This window comes from Halichondria panicea, chromosome 14, assembly GCF_963675165.1.
Source record: "Halichondria panicea chromosome 14, odHalPani1.1, whole genome shotgun sequence".
In the NCBI taxonomy this organism is placed as follows: Eukaryota; Metazoa; Porifera; class Demospongiae; order Suberitida; family Halichondriidae; genus Halichondria; species Halichondria panicea.
The window spans coordinates 4,354,366-4,371,377 of NC_087390.1; the positions used below are offsets into that span (position 1 = coordinate 4,354,366).

General features: G+C 40.8%; 2 protein-coding genes across 2 annotated transcripts; one reads left to right on the top strand and one right to left on the bottom strand.

Moving 5' to 3' along the window:
* Positions 1-11: 11 nt before the first annotated feature.
* LOC135347791 (uncharacterized) lies at positions 12-7,252 on the bottom strand. Its single transcript, XM_064545840.1, has 2 exons — positions 6,961-7,252; positions 12-5,507 (listed from the first exon to the last, which is right to left on the bottom strand). The coding sequence occupies exons 1-2, from the start codon at positions 7,108-7,110 to the stop codon at positions 12-14; spliced, it is 5,646 nt and encodes a 1,881-aa protein (XP_064401910.1). The 5' UTR covers positions 7,111-7,252.
* Positions 7,253-7,716: 464 nt separating this feature from the next.
* LOC135347847 (glutamate carboxypeptidase 2-like) lies at positions 7,717-16,678 on the top strand. The gene is made up of 15 exons (XM_064545941.1): positions 7,717-8,852; positions 9,147-9,438; positions 9,790-9,915; positions 10,416-10,596; positions 11,696-11,798; positions 12,028-12,117; positions 12,560-12,645; positions 13,105-13,224; positions 13,332-13,414; positions 13,647-13,710; positions 14,069-14,228; positions 14,848-14,926; positions 15,385-15,634; positions 15,976-16,159; positions 16,343-16,678. The coding sequence occupies exons 1-15, from the start codon at positions 8,500-8,502 to the stop codon at positions 16,542-16,544; spliced, it is 2,373 nt and encodes a 790-aa protein (XP_064402011.1). The 5' UTR covers positions 7,717-8,499; the 3' UTR covers positions 16,545-16,678.
* The last annotated feature ends 334 nt before the right edge of the window (positions 16,679-17,012 follow it).

Below are 17,012 nucleotides of genomic sequence, written 5' to 3' on the forward strand. Positions count from 1 at the left end.
ACTATCCAATATCAGTGATCCGCTGGTCTGTAGTGACCCCGAGTCTTGCCTCTTCTACGTGTACCAGTACTTCTGTCCTCAAAATCGTCTCTGTGGTCCCTTTCTGGAGAACCAAATGCCTGAGGGGAATGGTGCCTCCCACGATATCTGGACCTGTCTTCATGATCTGTTCGTCTATGATCTGATGACGTTCTTCCTCTTCCACGACGATTTCCACGATAGCTATCGTAAGCAACTCCGTCATGGTCGTCCCTTTTTATGCGATTAGACGACGAATGACTCCTACCAGCACGTCTGCCACGGTGTTGATGAGCTTCCCTTTGATGTACTTTGTGTTTAGCCTCATGATCAAAGCTACTTTTTGAAATGCTTGCTTGTTTTTGATTTGGTTCAGAAATGGGAGCTGCTTGCTGACGTCGGTCATTTTTTTTCTTATTCTTACTCAAATCAGACTTTTCAATGACATTCTTTTTATTAATCATTGACAGCCAATCCTTCCACAACTGAGAACCATTTGCCAGTGTTTCAACACTTCCAATACCTATCACACAATGCCTGGCCCTGGTTAGAAGAACATTGATTCGGTATTGATCATCCATGAAACCAAGCTCGTGTGCCGAGTTACAGCGAACACTACTGAAAATTACAATGTCTGCCTCTCTTCCTTGAAAAGAATCGATTGTGTGGAGCTTAACATGGTTGATCTTTTGGGTTTCGAATTCATTTTGGAGGCATTTTAGTTGTCCTGAATAAGGTGTGAGAACTGCTATCTGCTGCGTACTAATCTTAAAGTCAATTAGACACTTAATCATATCAGCGACAATCCGTGCTTCAGCTGGGTTGCAAAATGATGTGCCAATACGTCTTTCACGTTCGTTGCACTTAACAAAAACTTTAGGGTTTGATTCGTCAATAAATGATATGCTTTCCTGAAATACCGATTTCTGTTTTAGCCGGCTCTCAGCTGTTATTAATTTTCCACTATAAAATTTAGTAGAAGGAAATTCCACTAATTTTGGGTGCATTCGATGCTGCTCATTCAAAAAGACGGAATTGTGAGGTAGAAGCTTTTGAAGGCGATGAAAAATAGTCACTGATAACTCGTCAACTTTAAACTCAGAGTCACGCTGTATCATCAAACTAGGTGCCAGTTGTTCAGGGTCTCCAATAAGTGTTAGTTGCTGGCACCCGTATGTGAGGGGAATGAGAGAAGTGGGTTCGGTAACTTGAGTGGCCTCATCAACAATCACGATGGGGAACTTCATTCCTTTTAAACATGGGTCTCCAGCACTGGTACAAGTTGCAGCTACTACCTGAGCAGCTTTGAGAATGGGTTTAATCTCTGTCTTGCTGGGAAATTGAGATCTCTTCTTGTCTTTTCCTTCTTGAATTCTCTTCTTTTCGATTTGACCATCAACAGAAATGGCACGAACATGATGTGATATATGTTCAAGATTTCCTATTCGAATGACACGAATATCTCTGCTTAGCAGCTTCTCACACAAATTATCAACTGCCATGTTTGTTTCTGCTACGACAAGCACTGGTTGGTTCTTGGTTCTAGCTAAATGCTCTTGAATAATTGCACAAGCCACATGTGTTTTACCTGTACCAGGTGGACCATGGATTAAAGTTAGTCTTTGGTTTAAAGCAGCATAAACGGCCTTCATTTGATTTTGATTTAAATCTGGAATAGCCTGAGGTGAATGCTTAGCTGAAAAAGCAGTTAAGGACAATTTCTTTTCTTTGAAACCATCTAATTTAGGGCTCACACATTTATGGGTAAGAATCAGTAAAGGAAACAGGCTGCTTGATGTTGAGTTTTTTTCAATTTCCTTCAATGCTTTTAACGATCTTCTATACAGTGTGATGTTTCCAATGAGTGCTAACTCCCAGTGACCAATTCCCCCTTGTGCACATTTCTTGAGACAGACAGAAACAGGCTCATGAACTTCTATCACAATATCTGCAGGCTGCCTTGAAACCTTCACTACATGGCCAATAGCAATGGCTTTTGAGCTTACTTTCAACGACGCTTTGCATCTGCTCATGATACTAATTGAAACAAAACTTCCAACTGTAAAGCTTTTAGACGAAATGCCTTTGTCCGGTCTATTAAATCCAATTTTCAGGGACGAACTTTCATCTTCTTTTTCATGGTCTGCATGTGGTGAGACATAGTCATAACATCTCATTCGTACAAGAGTTGTAACGGAGTCACAGTGTTCTTCTTGCTTCTCTTTAAGGCTGCACATCTCACACATAAGGTGGCTGTGGATCAAATGAGAGAAATGGAGTGAGTATTTATCAGCTTCTTGCTGTTTGAGAGAAGGCTTGATCACTGGGTCACTAGCTATCTCCGTAAGATTCAATGAAGGCATGCTCGTTGCTTCTTGTATATTAGGAGAGGCATCACAGAGAGATAAAAAGAGGGAGTAAAAATGATCAGACAGTCTAGCAGCAAAGCTTGAAGGGATGTAATACCACATCTCCCAATTGCCAATGACGTCAAAATAGTTCGATACTTCAGTTGCTTGAATACGTGAAATCATTGAAACAAAAATTCTTTCCATCAGTTTAAATAGTCTAAGCTGAGCAACTTTGCTGATTAGCTGTAGAGCTGTCACAGGGGTAACCTTGTTTGAGCAGATTGAAGAAAATATTTTACAAAAAGTCTCTTCAACTTTATCTATGAGACTCTCATGACCATATTTGTTCACTATGGTGGCTAGCAACTCATTAAAATGAGTTAGGAGCTGGTCAGACATCTTTGGTGTATGTTTGGTTTGATGTCGTTTCAGAGTTAGGAGAAAACAGTGAAGATGTCCACTACTTGCACATTGAGCTAAGACTGTAAAGACATCATCCTGGCTACTATCTTGGTGGTCAGTGCCATCAACAAACATGTGTTCTTGTTTGGCCGTTATTTCAGTGGGAAGATTGTCAACATAATCAGTTGATGCGAATTCTTCTTCTACAGGAAAATCATTAGGACTGTCCACCTCAATGTATTCGAGGTATGCAGGGAGATGTGGTTCTGTTTTGACAAACATCTCAATACTCAAAAAACACTGCTTATTGACAACTGGGTGATTATCGATTCGAAGCACATCACTTTTAAATCGTGTTAAATCAACACTGATGCGATCAAAGAGAGTGTCTGGAACTGGTGGCTTTTGAGTTCCGAGTGTTCTTGTCTTTTTTGGTGCACGTTCTTGACTTAGCCAAATAAAAGTTGCTCCAATACTTTCACGAAAAAGTTGCAATTTATCTTCATCTAGAATTACTTTAAAGTCGGACCCTAACGCACACTGTAAATTCAAGTTGAAATGGCTGGAGGAAAAATACACCACTACAGAATCACTATCGAGATCTGTTTGTCCTGGTTTGATTTTTGATCGGAAATGAATTACAAACGTGACCTCTTCAGGAAGTTTGATGATTAACAAAGATTCGTGGTAACTCTGAATACCATGTAACAGGTTTCTCCATTTGAAATCTGCGGAAGTTGCCCTGAAGTAAAAGCGCCAATTTCGGTGAGGGTTATCGAGAGAAAACTTTGTCACTAGGTTAGGTGAAAGGGACGAGTGATTAAGAGCATTAGTCACTTCTTTGAGAGGGATACCAAAGTCAATAGCAGACACCTGTTGTTCGAGAGTTAATTCACCGAAGTTTATGTGCATTGAAAACTCTTTGAACTTGCGATGTGCTTCAGATTCTGACGATGAATACTGATTGTTACACCATTGATAAATGAGCTTTAATAGCTGAAACTCTGTTATGTTAGGGATTCCGATCTCCATGTCTAGCAAGCTGTAAATGAATTCTTCTGTTAGAAGTTGAACATTTGTTTCTGCTTGTAATACAACCTCCTGACTAAGTTGTTTCTTCTTCTCGACAGCACGCTTTTCCATTACTTCCCACACGAAACATACTTTGTCCCCTGTGGCATCTTCTATGACACTTTCAGGTACTAAAGGTGGTATTAGATTAGGCGGTACAGAGACAGCGTCACCAGTTTTTGTTGCATCAACACTTCTTGAAAACAGCTTCCCTAAAGTTTGACATTCTGTACACCCAGCACCTTTTATATTCGCCCAATACTTATAATAGGCATCAATTTTCCCCATGCTGTTTCTTTGGCTAGCAAAAAAGTCAATCAAAACTTCAGGTGTAATTTCACCACCGGTTGCAATGGCATCGACAGAGGGATAATCGTAAGGCTTGTGGACTTTAGGAAGTATAAGACCTTCGTCCCAGCAGACAAAATATTGATCACCGTCTAAGTCTGACCCAGCTATCTCTGCTGGGTGTGGCCGCTCACCTTGTGTAGGGAACACAATGCAATCTACTAAATGGTCAAGCCCTTCAACATCCACAGCAGTAAGCACTCGTACATCTCCCAGCAAGTAGCATGGATTTTTTGCCACCACAACTTTCCCACAAATAGTTTTAAATTGACCTTTATCTGTGAATCGGCAATAGCACTGTCCATACCTCAACGTATTCGTTGTATCACACACACCAAAAATATTACGTGATTTTAGTATTGGTAGTCGTAATTTTTCAAGCTTTGTTAGAGCTTTGGCTTTTAGTTTTGTTAACTCAGATTGATATTTATTGAGAAAGTCTGGATGTGTGCAAGCCATTGCTAAGTCTGTTTGGTTATCAAAGAGCAACATCTGAAAAGCTGCTTCTACATTACTGGTTACATTCTCAACCAGTTGAAAATGCTCATCTTGGATACGAAGAAATACTTCATCTTTGACACCAAGGCTAGAGAGAAGGGTGATAAACTGCCGATTGAGGTTACCAAAAATATACGGGCGAGAGTAATCACACAACCATATTTCATTGAAAGGTTTCGTACCTGCATTAAATTTCTTCATGGAAGGTCTAATCACAAATTCAGTTCCTTTCAAACTTTTGTCTAGTGCTACCACACCTTTACAGCCTTGATATCGGATCTGAAAAACAGTGGGAACGTATTTTTCACTTACGATGCAATGCTCTTTCAACTTTTGAGCTAATTCTAAGCTGACAGCTCCACAACCATCGGTAAAATTGTGACCGGCACATTCGATATCAGGCCTCTCAGTTACTGCAGAGAGTGGTATTTCAATACCAGTGGGAATGGCTGAAGAAAATAAGAGGCCAATTCTCTTGAGGCGTTTGTATCGTGATTTTATTGAAGAGAATGCTCCACATTCCGCCCAAATTCTTTTAACGGCACTTTGTGAGTCTTTAAACAGGTAGCATGTTCGTGACTTCAACCCTCCAGAACTGCAACCGATGAAGTGAAACTCGTCACCATTGATCAAAACACCATTATTGAGTATGCTGCGTACTGTGGCAGATTCAACTTTCCTCTCAAAGTTTATGACGAGGAAGTTGTCACTACCATACCTGTGTATGATTCGATTAGTCTGGTCCAAGTATTTAATAGATGCTGAGGAGATTTGCTGATCAACATTAATGTTTTTAACACGTAATCTCCTTTGGAGCTCCTATGGGCAAAGATACACTAGAAATACTGTGCAAGGCATATACCATTTTCAGACAACACGAATATTTGCACAACGATGGATACTAGTAGAGCTATTTATGCAGAAACTATTTCCACCTTTATATGCTTACCGGATTATTAGCGCATGCGATTTTAGGGTCAATAGCAGAGCTCTATACGCTTATATTCGAGAATGCGCCTATAATGCAGTCATTTCGAGCCCCACCCAGCAACCGGATGTCTCTGTGATGAGAGCTGACTCGCAAGCTGGCTAGAAAATGAGCAAGCAAGGCAAGCAGGCAACCCTAACTGGATCTATATCACACTATTATGTTACAGTTCATTTTACAGTTCATTTACATCATTTAAATTCATATTATAAAACATTCATATTGACCAGGAACTTGGAATAAAAGGACCTCATCCATGTCTCACATTCTCTCAGCATGATCAGACAAGGTAAAAGCATGCCCAGAGAGTCCTTACAGATGGATATCACCAGCTATATAACTATCATGCACTGTATAAGCTAACTAGCTCATAGATAAACAAAATTAGCTGAACCAATTCTAAAATGTTACTAATAAACCTTCGCACAATTGGAAAAGCGCTTCAATTCGAGTATAAAAAACCTGCAGTTGAGCATGCGCTTAAAATAAAGATACGCTTATAGTCGAGTAAGCGCTAATAATCCAGTTTCTACAGTATTATGTCTGTGAAGCTACCCAGACAGGCTATATAATTATGCCTCGGTGCGCATGCGCAAGCGAGGTATACGGTAGTGTGTGTGTGTGTGTGTGTGTGTGTGTGTGTGTGTGTAGACTATTACAGCTGCTCAATGAAGTGTAAGTAAGAGTTTCTATAGGCTTTTAGTTGGATTTTAATTCGTAGATTTGCAAAATAATGCTTCATTCTTGAGTGCCTAGTTTTGCTTACTTGGAATGCTATTGCAGAAGAGTGCGTAGCAAAACTTGTTCACCAAGTGTTGCTACTCTAGTTAGCTCTGTACTAGAACGCTAGCTATTGGTACATGTAGCTGCAAGAGTGGGAAAAGAGAGCTGCAAGGCTCTGTTGATGCAGCCATTAATGACTTGAACTTTGGTATCGATCGTTTTAAAAAACAATCATGGTGATCATTACCCACTCTTCCTTGTCAAGAACCTGGAGTAATTTCCCTGATTCTGGATTCTGCCTGAATGCAGCAAAATTATCATGATACACATATGTGTATAAGCTATATGTAGCTTTGGCACCTGCACCGAGGCATCAGCACCAGCGGTGCTTTCATTATAATTATAAGTTTTAACATTAATTATAGTGCTAATACACACCATGTGGGTGTAGTAAGTATAAACAATGGTTTCACTTTTTCAAACTTTTTATCTAATGCTCGACAAACACAATTAAAGGACTGACAAACAAATTACATGTCAGAGTTTAAGATAACTACTTACTTTCGACGGCTCTTTCCAAGCAATGCAGACGTTTCTGTCTGTCTTGCTCATCAATATAGATGTAGGGAACTCCCCATTTCTCGAGGAGCTCACGGAGGACTTTGGTGAACTTGTCTTGCTCTTGTCTGTCTTGGACCATCCGGAAGCCATCGTCAGTCGGAGAAGCAAGCGGACAAAGAATTACGACGAGAGAGTGTCGATATCGCTCTAGGAGCTCACTTGCTGATTTTGTTTGAGCTAATTTTTCAGCTGCCTCTGGGCTTTGCTTAATGTGCACATACGCTAGTGGATCTGGACCGCGGTCGGAAATAAATGGCTCGTTATTTTCTTCGAATCGTACTTCTCGTATGTTTTGCTCTTCAAGAATGAGTTGTTGCAATTTGAGAAATATATCTTTAGTGGGTGTTTCCAAAGAAGCAATTAGGTCGTCCCTGGTAAGTGAATGAGTTCTCATAACATGTCGTGCAACTTCTGATATATGAGAGTATTGTTTATGCTTGATAATCCAGTCGTTTGCCAATGTAGTTTTTCCAACAGAGCTAGCTCCACACAGAATGATCTTGTCAACAACATCCATTTATAGATAGATCAGTGTTCCATTAGAGAAAAGTCGGCCTGCTGATTGGTTCCAGAGTTCAGATCACGCCCATATATTTTGTCTCTAGCTCTGTGTTCATGAGATCTAGATTATAGTGATAGTGCTAGCATGGTGCTAGTGTAGCCTCGGTCCCAGACCGATTTTTTTTTAATAGAACGAAGTTGAAAAATACGGCCTGGTATTGATTGTATCTGGGCGTGGCAGGAACCGGAAACAAAAGCAGTGATTCTTTACATTTTGTTTCCTGCTTTTTTTCTGTAATACTAAAGGTGTACGTAGAGGCATTTTACTCCCGTAAAAGTTACAGTAATTTAGCTCCGTGTCATGTTCTCAATTTATAGCTAGCTAGCTATGGCATGCAACTCGTTGTCTTGTTTGAAGCAAGATGGCCTCACTCTCATGGCAGAACAGGCCCAGGCTCTCAAGCTCCTGTTTGAGGGAAGGGACGTGTTTATCTGGTTCCCAACGGGGTATGGCAAGTCTCTCTGCTATATCAGTTGCTACCCTTTTTAATGGACTACAAGCTAGGTAGGACCAAGGCTCCTCCTGTTGACAAAAGTGTTGTTCTTGTTAATTGTCTCTCCCCTTGTATCTCTCATCATGAGACTCATGATTGACCAGATCAGGAGTCTAAACAATAGAGGTGTTTCTGCTGCCATCCTCAGTAGCAATAAAGGAATCGACAAAGATTTGGTTGCCACTGCCAAAGAAGTGTCTTCTGGGAAGTATTTCCTGCTGTATACTGCCCCAGAGGCTGTTGTTGAAGACCACTGTTGGAGGATTCATTTTTTGTTGTACCACGAGTCAATTTGTTATGTATTAAAAAACCACGCCCAGATCACGCCCAAATACGATCAATACCAGGCCTAGTAGGCGACCTAGCGTTCAATTGGAGACGGATCGGCCGGGGGTCGAGGCTAGGTGCTAGTATAGCTAGTGAGATGGCGACTGAGGAGAAGGCAACGCTTTTGGTTGGACAGAATCATGAACGTAGCGCCTCACCTGCTGATCCGGAGCATGCACCAGAAGAAGTCCATTTTCACAGAAAAGCATCAGAGTCAAGCTTCAACTGGATCGGCTGTTTCTGTATGTTAGGAATCCTTGTATTTCTGCTAGCTGTGCTAGGAGCAATGTTTGGAGCTGGTGTTGTTGTGGGAAGAGGTACTGTAGCTACTGGTAACACCACTGCCGGTTTCGACTGGGGTGGAAATGTCATCATCGATGGTAAAAATGTGGCTATCATTAGCTGGTTCGATGGAGAAATGAGTGCAGATAACATAAAAAAAAATCTTGAGTGAGTTTACTGTACACGGGACGCTTGGAAAACCTATTGTAATCGGATAGCTTTGTATTTCCCTTGTACAATGTTCAATGGAGAGGTACTCACTTTCCTAATGAGCCTGTACAGCAGCTACTGTAACAGTTTAATTAGCTATAAATTAAGTTACGTACAGTTACTGGTACCTAGCTAGCAAGGTGAATGTAACCCACGTAGTTAAAACCAGCACTGCAATCCAGCTCCACCCTCAGAAAGGCTATTGACCTTTTTTTACGCGACCTACTACATTTCATTTTCTCTCATTTGCAGCACTTTAACTGAGAAGCCGCACATAGCTGGGAGTGAGCAGAACCATCAGCTAGCACTGATGATCTACCAACAGTGGGAAGGGTTCATGTTCGACAAAGTGGAGCTAGTCAACTATTCGGTTCTGCTCAGCTACCCCAACACGAGCAATCCTAATGTGCTGCAACTTAAAGATAGGGATGATATGGTTTTGTATGCTGGCCATACTGATCAGGAACCACCTTTGACCCCTGGTGAAAATGACTCCAACGTGGCTCCACCCTTCAATGCTTACTCTGGAAGTGGGGAAGCTAAGGTATATTGAAATTACTGTACACTACCGTATAGCGGGTAATTTTCGTGGGCAGGCTGACCTCCACGAAATTTTATCGTAGGCGTGGCTTATCTGAACGTAGGAATGCCGTGCAGCCACGAGACTAAACGAAATTTTTACTCGAACTTCGAAAATTGGTTTACTTCCAGTTGAAAGACGTCTCTACTGTAGGGGTGTGGTCATTTGAACCTCTATCCTCGAAATCTGCGAAAAGTTTAGTTTGAGCAATCTGCGAAACTTTAGTGCCTCGAAAATAACCTGCTATACGGTATAACTTGTAGCTGCAGAATTTGTACTTTAAAACTTAAAACTTCAATTCTGCTCGGCTCTTAGGGCCCAGTCGTGTATGTGAACTATGCCAGGATCGATGACTTTGAGTACCTCACTAAGAACCTCACTCTGAATCTATCAAACCATGTCTGCATTGCTCGCTACGGAGGAATCTTTCGGGGAGATAAGGTGACTTGTGAGGGGCCGGGATATCAATGAGAGTATGACTAGTGCATTCACCATGACATTGTACATCTACATCTACTACATCTACTGCTTTTGTACAATTAGAAGAATGTTTAATTGTCCACTGACTATTCTTACTTGTACCATCCATAATAATAATTATTACACTTGTGTTAGTGTTTGAGAGTTAACACACTGTGTACATATGTAAGTGTAGTTAATGGTGCTGGATACATTTTGGTGAAGGTGGCATTTGTTTCAGATTGTTTGTACACCGTTCATTTGGGACCTGTGTGTCTGGCCTACTTTATATACAGATGGCCTTACTTTAAGTGTCCATTGAGAGAGGTTGTGCTGTATACTATTATAGCCACACTTTTAGTATTAGACCTTGACCACTCAGTGTTGTCCCAAAAATGCTTGCATCACTCGCTAAAGATGCCAAATGTTTTGGTGATTGTAGGTTCACTGTTAGTACTGTATTCTCATGCACTCTGTCGTAGGCTCATTTGGCTCAGCGATACGGCTGTAGTGGTCTGCTTATATACTCTGATCCGCAAGACTATGCCCCTAATGGCGTGCCAGTGTACCCTGATGGACCCAGTCTACCACCAGGGGGTGTGCAGAGGGGCTCTCTCATGATCACAGAGGGAGATCCACTGACCCCCGGAGTACCAGCTATTGGTAAGCGCCCTGTAACTATCTGTGAGGATATAAGTCATGAGACCTTGAAATTTACAGGCACAAGCACGAGGGCGAGTTGCCTATATAATATTTATATAAAACACGAGGATTCTCATACTATAATTATGTGTGTTATATCACGTTACCGAATCATGCCTCGAGGCTATAATAAAAATAATATAAAATTATCACGGAAGGGACTGTATGACTTTTATTACAGCCTTGTTACCTTGACAACAAGAAGATCGAGGGTCCAATTCTAGGCAGAAATGAATAGACAAGCTAATTTTATGAAATAGTTTTTTCATGCAACCAATTATTTTGTTTACCAGCTAGTGCGTATGGAGCGCCATTCAGGTCAAAAATGCATGACAGAATCATCGATCATCAATCATCGATCATTGCCAATCGGTTTGTCGATCTTTAAGCTTTGCCTCTATGCTTGACCCTTGACCCGAGCTCTCAACCTTCACCTTGACACTATATTAAAAGTACTAGACTAGACTGGAACTCGACTACTTATGTATTACGTACCTATAGCTAGCTATTAAAGATCAAGACAGAAGTGAAGCTCGAAGACTAACCACCACCTCTAATTCATCCAGAAATTGGTTCATCTCTGTTGTGTAGCTGACATGTATAGACTGTATGAACAAGAGGAACATGTAGTACTGATTAAGAGTTATGTACTAAATAGGGTTGTGAAAGCGACGGACAGAGGAGGCCTAAACATCAGGGGGGATATGACTCCACGTCATGTATAGCCCTCTGGACTGACTACTGCAGTACACTACACTATTCATTTTGACACAGGTCAACAGTAAAAGCTCACTTACCATTCAAACAGATTAACAAAGTGGCTGGCAAACTGACAAAATTGGGACACTGCTTAATTAGCTGCATGTGTTCCACACATTCTCAGCATGGCAGTGCAGTATATAGTACAAGTACTAGATTCAATGTGAAAGTTGAAAGGTCAAGGGTCAAACTAATTGGTGTGATCGATGATTCTGTCATGCATTTTTGACCTGAATGGGCGCTCCATAAGTGCGTACATATACACGCAATACTAAATACGATAATTTTTTGTTATGTCCAGATGGCATGTATCGTCGAGCGTATGAGGAGCTAGCAGAGGAAGGTGGTGTACCCAGCATTTCTGTGCAGCCCATCTCGTACGGAGACGCTGTACACTTTATGAGGTGGGGCAAGTGATACCATCAGGAATACACGTACTAGCTCAAAATGATTGTGCTGTAATATCAACAGTTTGGAACGGATTGGATGTAGAAATACTCTTGATAAGTATTGCTGTTCATGCATGAGCCACTAAGGCATTAGTCTTAAGACTTCATTGAGCTGTCCTTTATAGAGTATAACAAGACTGAAGTACACCTGCACTCTTTGTATGTTGTTACTTTACCCCTGCAGCCAGCTCTCGCTGTACCCAGCTCCATCTTCCTGGATTGGAAACCTCTCTGACATCGATTACTTCATTGCCCAGGACCCCTCCAATGACAAGTAAGTATTCGTCACCAATACCTTAAATTTGACACGACTGGTGTGCTTGGAGGAACCTGTCAAGTTATTGAATTCTTGTCACAAACATTGTATACATGATGTACATTGATTAGGGATTATGCCAGTTTCAGCACCCCCCCCCCCCCTAGCTCTCAAATTATAATTGATTGCAGCAAAATTAAGGAAATAATTATTTTTCTCTATTGGAGATGCCCCAAGAATTTTTGTGTGACCCGGTCCTAATCATTCTTCCCCTTTTAAAAATAGAGAAATATCCTTTACATTATGTGCTTGATAGAAAGTTTTTACCTATACCTTAGTGCATTTGAACCTACATGTACATGTACATACCCGTACGTATAATTATACAGTACGTGTACGTACGTACATGTACATGTTGTCCGCTATCAGTGGTAGCAGTTATTCACTAACTCTTGTACAGTGAGACGTATCTGATGGTGAACAATTATCAGGAACAGAGAACTATCTACAATGTCATAGCCACCATCTACGGTGGAGTGGAGCCAGGTAGGCAGGCCTTAATTGCATGGTCTCACCAAGAGTCCATAATAAAGGAGAGAGAGGGCATCAAATGTAGCATAGCCTTGCATCAGATGTATTCCGAAAATAACGTGACTTCCTGTCTGAAACCCGTGATCATTAATGACAATAATAGGTGCTCGGATTGGTCAGTTACCAATTAGCAAGAAGTAACGTTACTTTCCAAATACATCTGCTGCAAGGTAAGTCTTCGTTCGATACTCTCTCTCTTTTATTATGGACTCTTGGTCTCACTGCACCTTGAGCGATGTAATATCAGGATATTCTAGATATAATATCGCCAGTAGTATAATTATTCATAATTTAAGGCAGATTGCCAACTGAGCATTGAGCTACACGTATTGTTTAAAATTTCTTTAAAAATTAATGTGAAATGCTTTACTAACAGTGCTTTAATGTAATAATTACGTCTTGTTTCTCTCACAGACCGTCAGGTAATCATGGGTAACCATAGAGACGCCTGGGTGTTTGGAGCCGTGGATCCTAACTCTGGTACTGCTACTCTCATGGAGATGGCCAGATCATTCAGTATTTTGAGACAAAACAGTAAGTCTTACTTTTGAAGATTTATATTTAATGCTGTGAGCTTGTATACATTTAGTCTTGAATATTAAATTTGTGTCAAATCTTTATTTACCCCTCTCTCCTTACAGAATGGAGACCTGGTCGCACTTTGGTGCTGTGCAGCTGGGATGCTGAAGAGTACGGACTCATCGGGTCAACAGAGTGGGTCGAGGTGAGGGGGAAATGTAATCAACATTATTATTACGTAATGGTCGTGCTGTCTTGGGGGTATTAATGTCGTACTTTGTACTAGACGTAGCTGCGATTTGTTTGCTGTGTGGGCACTTGGTGACTATCTTCATACACTATTTACACATTGGAGTATATGCACATGTGTACATGATTGTCTAAGTTCTTGCACGGCATGATTATAACACGCGTCCTACTCCTCCACGGAATGTTAGGACAAAGGCTGGCTCCTGGGAGCTAACACTGTGGCTTATCTTAATGTGGACGTTGCTGTTTCTGGTGAGCACAATATCATATCATGTAATTGTTGAGTGGAACTTGTGGAGTGATAACATAAAAGACCCAAACTTAAAATCGACAATAATGATTGGTGTAGATCAACATGTCATCTTATAAAGGGTTTGTGATTGCAAAAAATTGTATATAGTATATAATGTTGTGTGTACCTTAAAGGTGAAATATTTTCACAGGTAGATTTGTTTGCGTTTTCACTGTTTAGCTCATTTTGCTGGTATTAAGAAATTAATGTTTTTCATAGCGTTTTACTCGCAAATTAATACTTGTAAAATGTGTCACCATAAGGTATACATTATCCTGTTTATAGAACATTATTAACACATAACATCTACATGTATAGGCTCCGAGTTTTTTGTTTCTTCTGCCAACCCTCTGTTGTTTGTACCCCTGTGGAGGGCAGCGGAGATGGTCAAGTGTCCTGACCCTGGGTTTGACACTGTCTATGACCAATGGCTCCATTACACACCCCACACTTACAAAAATGGAGGATCTAAGCCACTGTAAGCTATTCCTGCGTGTCGGAGTTACATACTAATACATGGCTATAACACACTTCAGTGGCATGTCCAGCTATGGGCTCAGGGTGCTCAAGTACCCCCCCCCCCCAAGCTAAAAATGTTCACTGTAACTTACTGTTTATCTGGGAGCTATTCAACAGTGAACAGCACTTAGCTATTCAGATTGAAAGCTAGAGCTTTTGCATGTCTAATGATTGAACCACACCCAAATAACGTTGTCATGGAACCAATCCCTGGAGGAATGACACTAGATACTTTTACTGTGCAAATCGAAGTGATTAAGTCAAGTAAAGAGCCATTTAGTGAGTACCTATATCAATACAGTATTATGTGTGCAGGAAAAGTAGATATGGCTTCCTGTGCGTGGGGCGCTCCAACATTTGTGCGTTTCTAGGAAATGCAATAGAGTGCCTTTCCTAGAAACGCCACTGTACTTCATACATGTAGTATTCCTTGGGGGCAGGCTCATGTTTCCAAGAATTGATACGGTTTGTATTGTGTGTTAATTGCTCTTCGCTATTTAGGAGGAATTCCTACATAACTACAGGAGGAATTCCTACATAACTACATGTACATGTATGATAACTATGGTCTTTTGCAGGATAAACAACCTTGGCTCTGGTAGTGACTTCACCATGTTCCTACAAGGTTATGGCATTTCCTGTACCTCGTCTGGCTATGTGAGTTGGTTCATTCTCACTTAAATACAGACAGAATGATTCAAACTCATTGCTAGAAAGTTTATCGTTTTGGACTATACCGTGGAGGATCTTCTTATAGTAGACTATCAACAATTTTGTTGTACAGCATTTGCAGGCAATCTTCATACGTACATGTACATGCATATACTCTTTAAGAACCCGGCCTGTGTTGTAAGAGCAGTATACATGTAGTACCGTATAGCGGGTTGTTTTCGAGGCACTAAATTTTTGCGGATTGCTCAAACTAAACATTTCATTTTAGAGGATATAGAGGTTCAAATGACCACACCCCTTCAGTAAAGAGGTATTTCAACCGGGAGTAACTCAATTTTCGAGGACAAAATTTTTGAGGCTCCGAGGTTCAATTATTGAAAATCTCAAAAAAATTAGTGCCTTCGAAAATAACTACATCTAAAGATCCCTTTGCATGTGTGCAGGCCAACACCACGGCATATGCAGTCTACCATTCAGTCCATGACAATTTCTACTGGATGAGCAACTTTGGTGATCCCTCTTTCGCCCACCACGTGGCAGTGGGGCTGGTCTGGCTCAAGACTGCTATGCTACTCGTTACCAACCCACTCCTGCCTTACGATCCAAGACTCTATGCTGAAGTCGTGAAGAGTAACTTTGACGATTTATCAAAACTGAATTCAGATTTGCTCAAAGAACAAGACATCACACTATGTAAGCTTGACATCATTATTTGTTCGTATATACCAAGTACTGTATGGTAGAGAAAGCTATGAATTTAATAAGCTAAACACATACATGTAAAACCTCTGTGCATGTACATGTAATCTAAATAATTATTTGCTGGACCTTTCCATTTTCCGCTCGAGATCTACATTAAGCTAATAAGGCCACCTATGCAAGTTGTATATAGCAGTTTGGTGTACTTTTTGGCTCCTAGGTTATGCGTTGGTTAAACCTTAGGTTCTTACCAGTTTCCATCCATCATGCTTTTCCCATTGTTTGCTCTAAACTTGTTTAAATTTACATATGTGTGATTTGATTCTGTGCTACAGCCTACCTGGAAGTGGCTGTAATGAACTTTGAGGACAGCTGTAGCAATTTGTGGGAAGATGTACAGAGAGTGGTTCAAGATGGCCCTCCATCAGAGAACATTGTACGCATCATCACTGACAAGTACATGAACATAGAGAGAGCCTTCATACATCCAGAAGGACTGCCTGGAAGACCTTACTTTAAGTGAGTAATATCTGATGTTGTCCATGTTGTCAATGTGTTAAAATGTATTGTACTGTAGCTAATTTACAATTTATATCTTTGCTTCATTCACAACTGTGCTGGTTACACTGTAAATGTATGCTACATAACTACATCTTTTTACGTTTCACGTTGTTAATTGAGATTCTTCGCTCGATCCTACAGGCATGTGCTGTTTGCTCCAAGCTCATTCAACAGTTACGGTAGCTCTGGCTTCCCCGGAGTCTCTGACACGATCTTTGAGGCCACTCAGTCGGGGAAGGAGGAGGACTGGAACAAAATACGGAGACAGATTGATATCGTCCGGAACCATCTAAGATACGCTACCATGATAATGAACGAACCAACTCTCAAATATGCTCCTTAAACTGATTGTGTATTACATGTATACCATTTTTATAGGTTTTGTGATTATCTTCTATGTGGTACGTGTTTGATTAGGCCACTTCCTGGCTCACATGAGTACATTTTGTCTATACAGTAGAACCTCGATTATCCAGACACCTTGGTTCCAGAAGCAGGCCGGATAAGTGAATATGACGGATAATTGAATAGATAAACCACGCCTTAATCCACCCACTTTATTGATAAACAGCAGTGCCGTATGGTGTTCTGCGCATGCGCAGAAGATAAGCAGGCATGTCTCCATGGTAACAGCTTTTTTTTTTTTTTTTTTTAGCCTTTATGGCGAAACGAGTAGTTAAGTACAAACGGGTAGACAGATATAAATCGAAATCTAAGTAAGGTAAAGATATGAAGAACAAACATATAGTAAGTTTAGGTATGCCCATCAAGCACAGGTGATAGAGTTGGTGACCTGTGAATGAGCATGGAA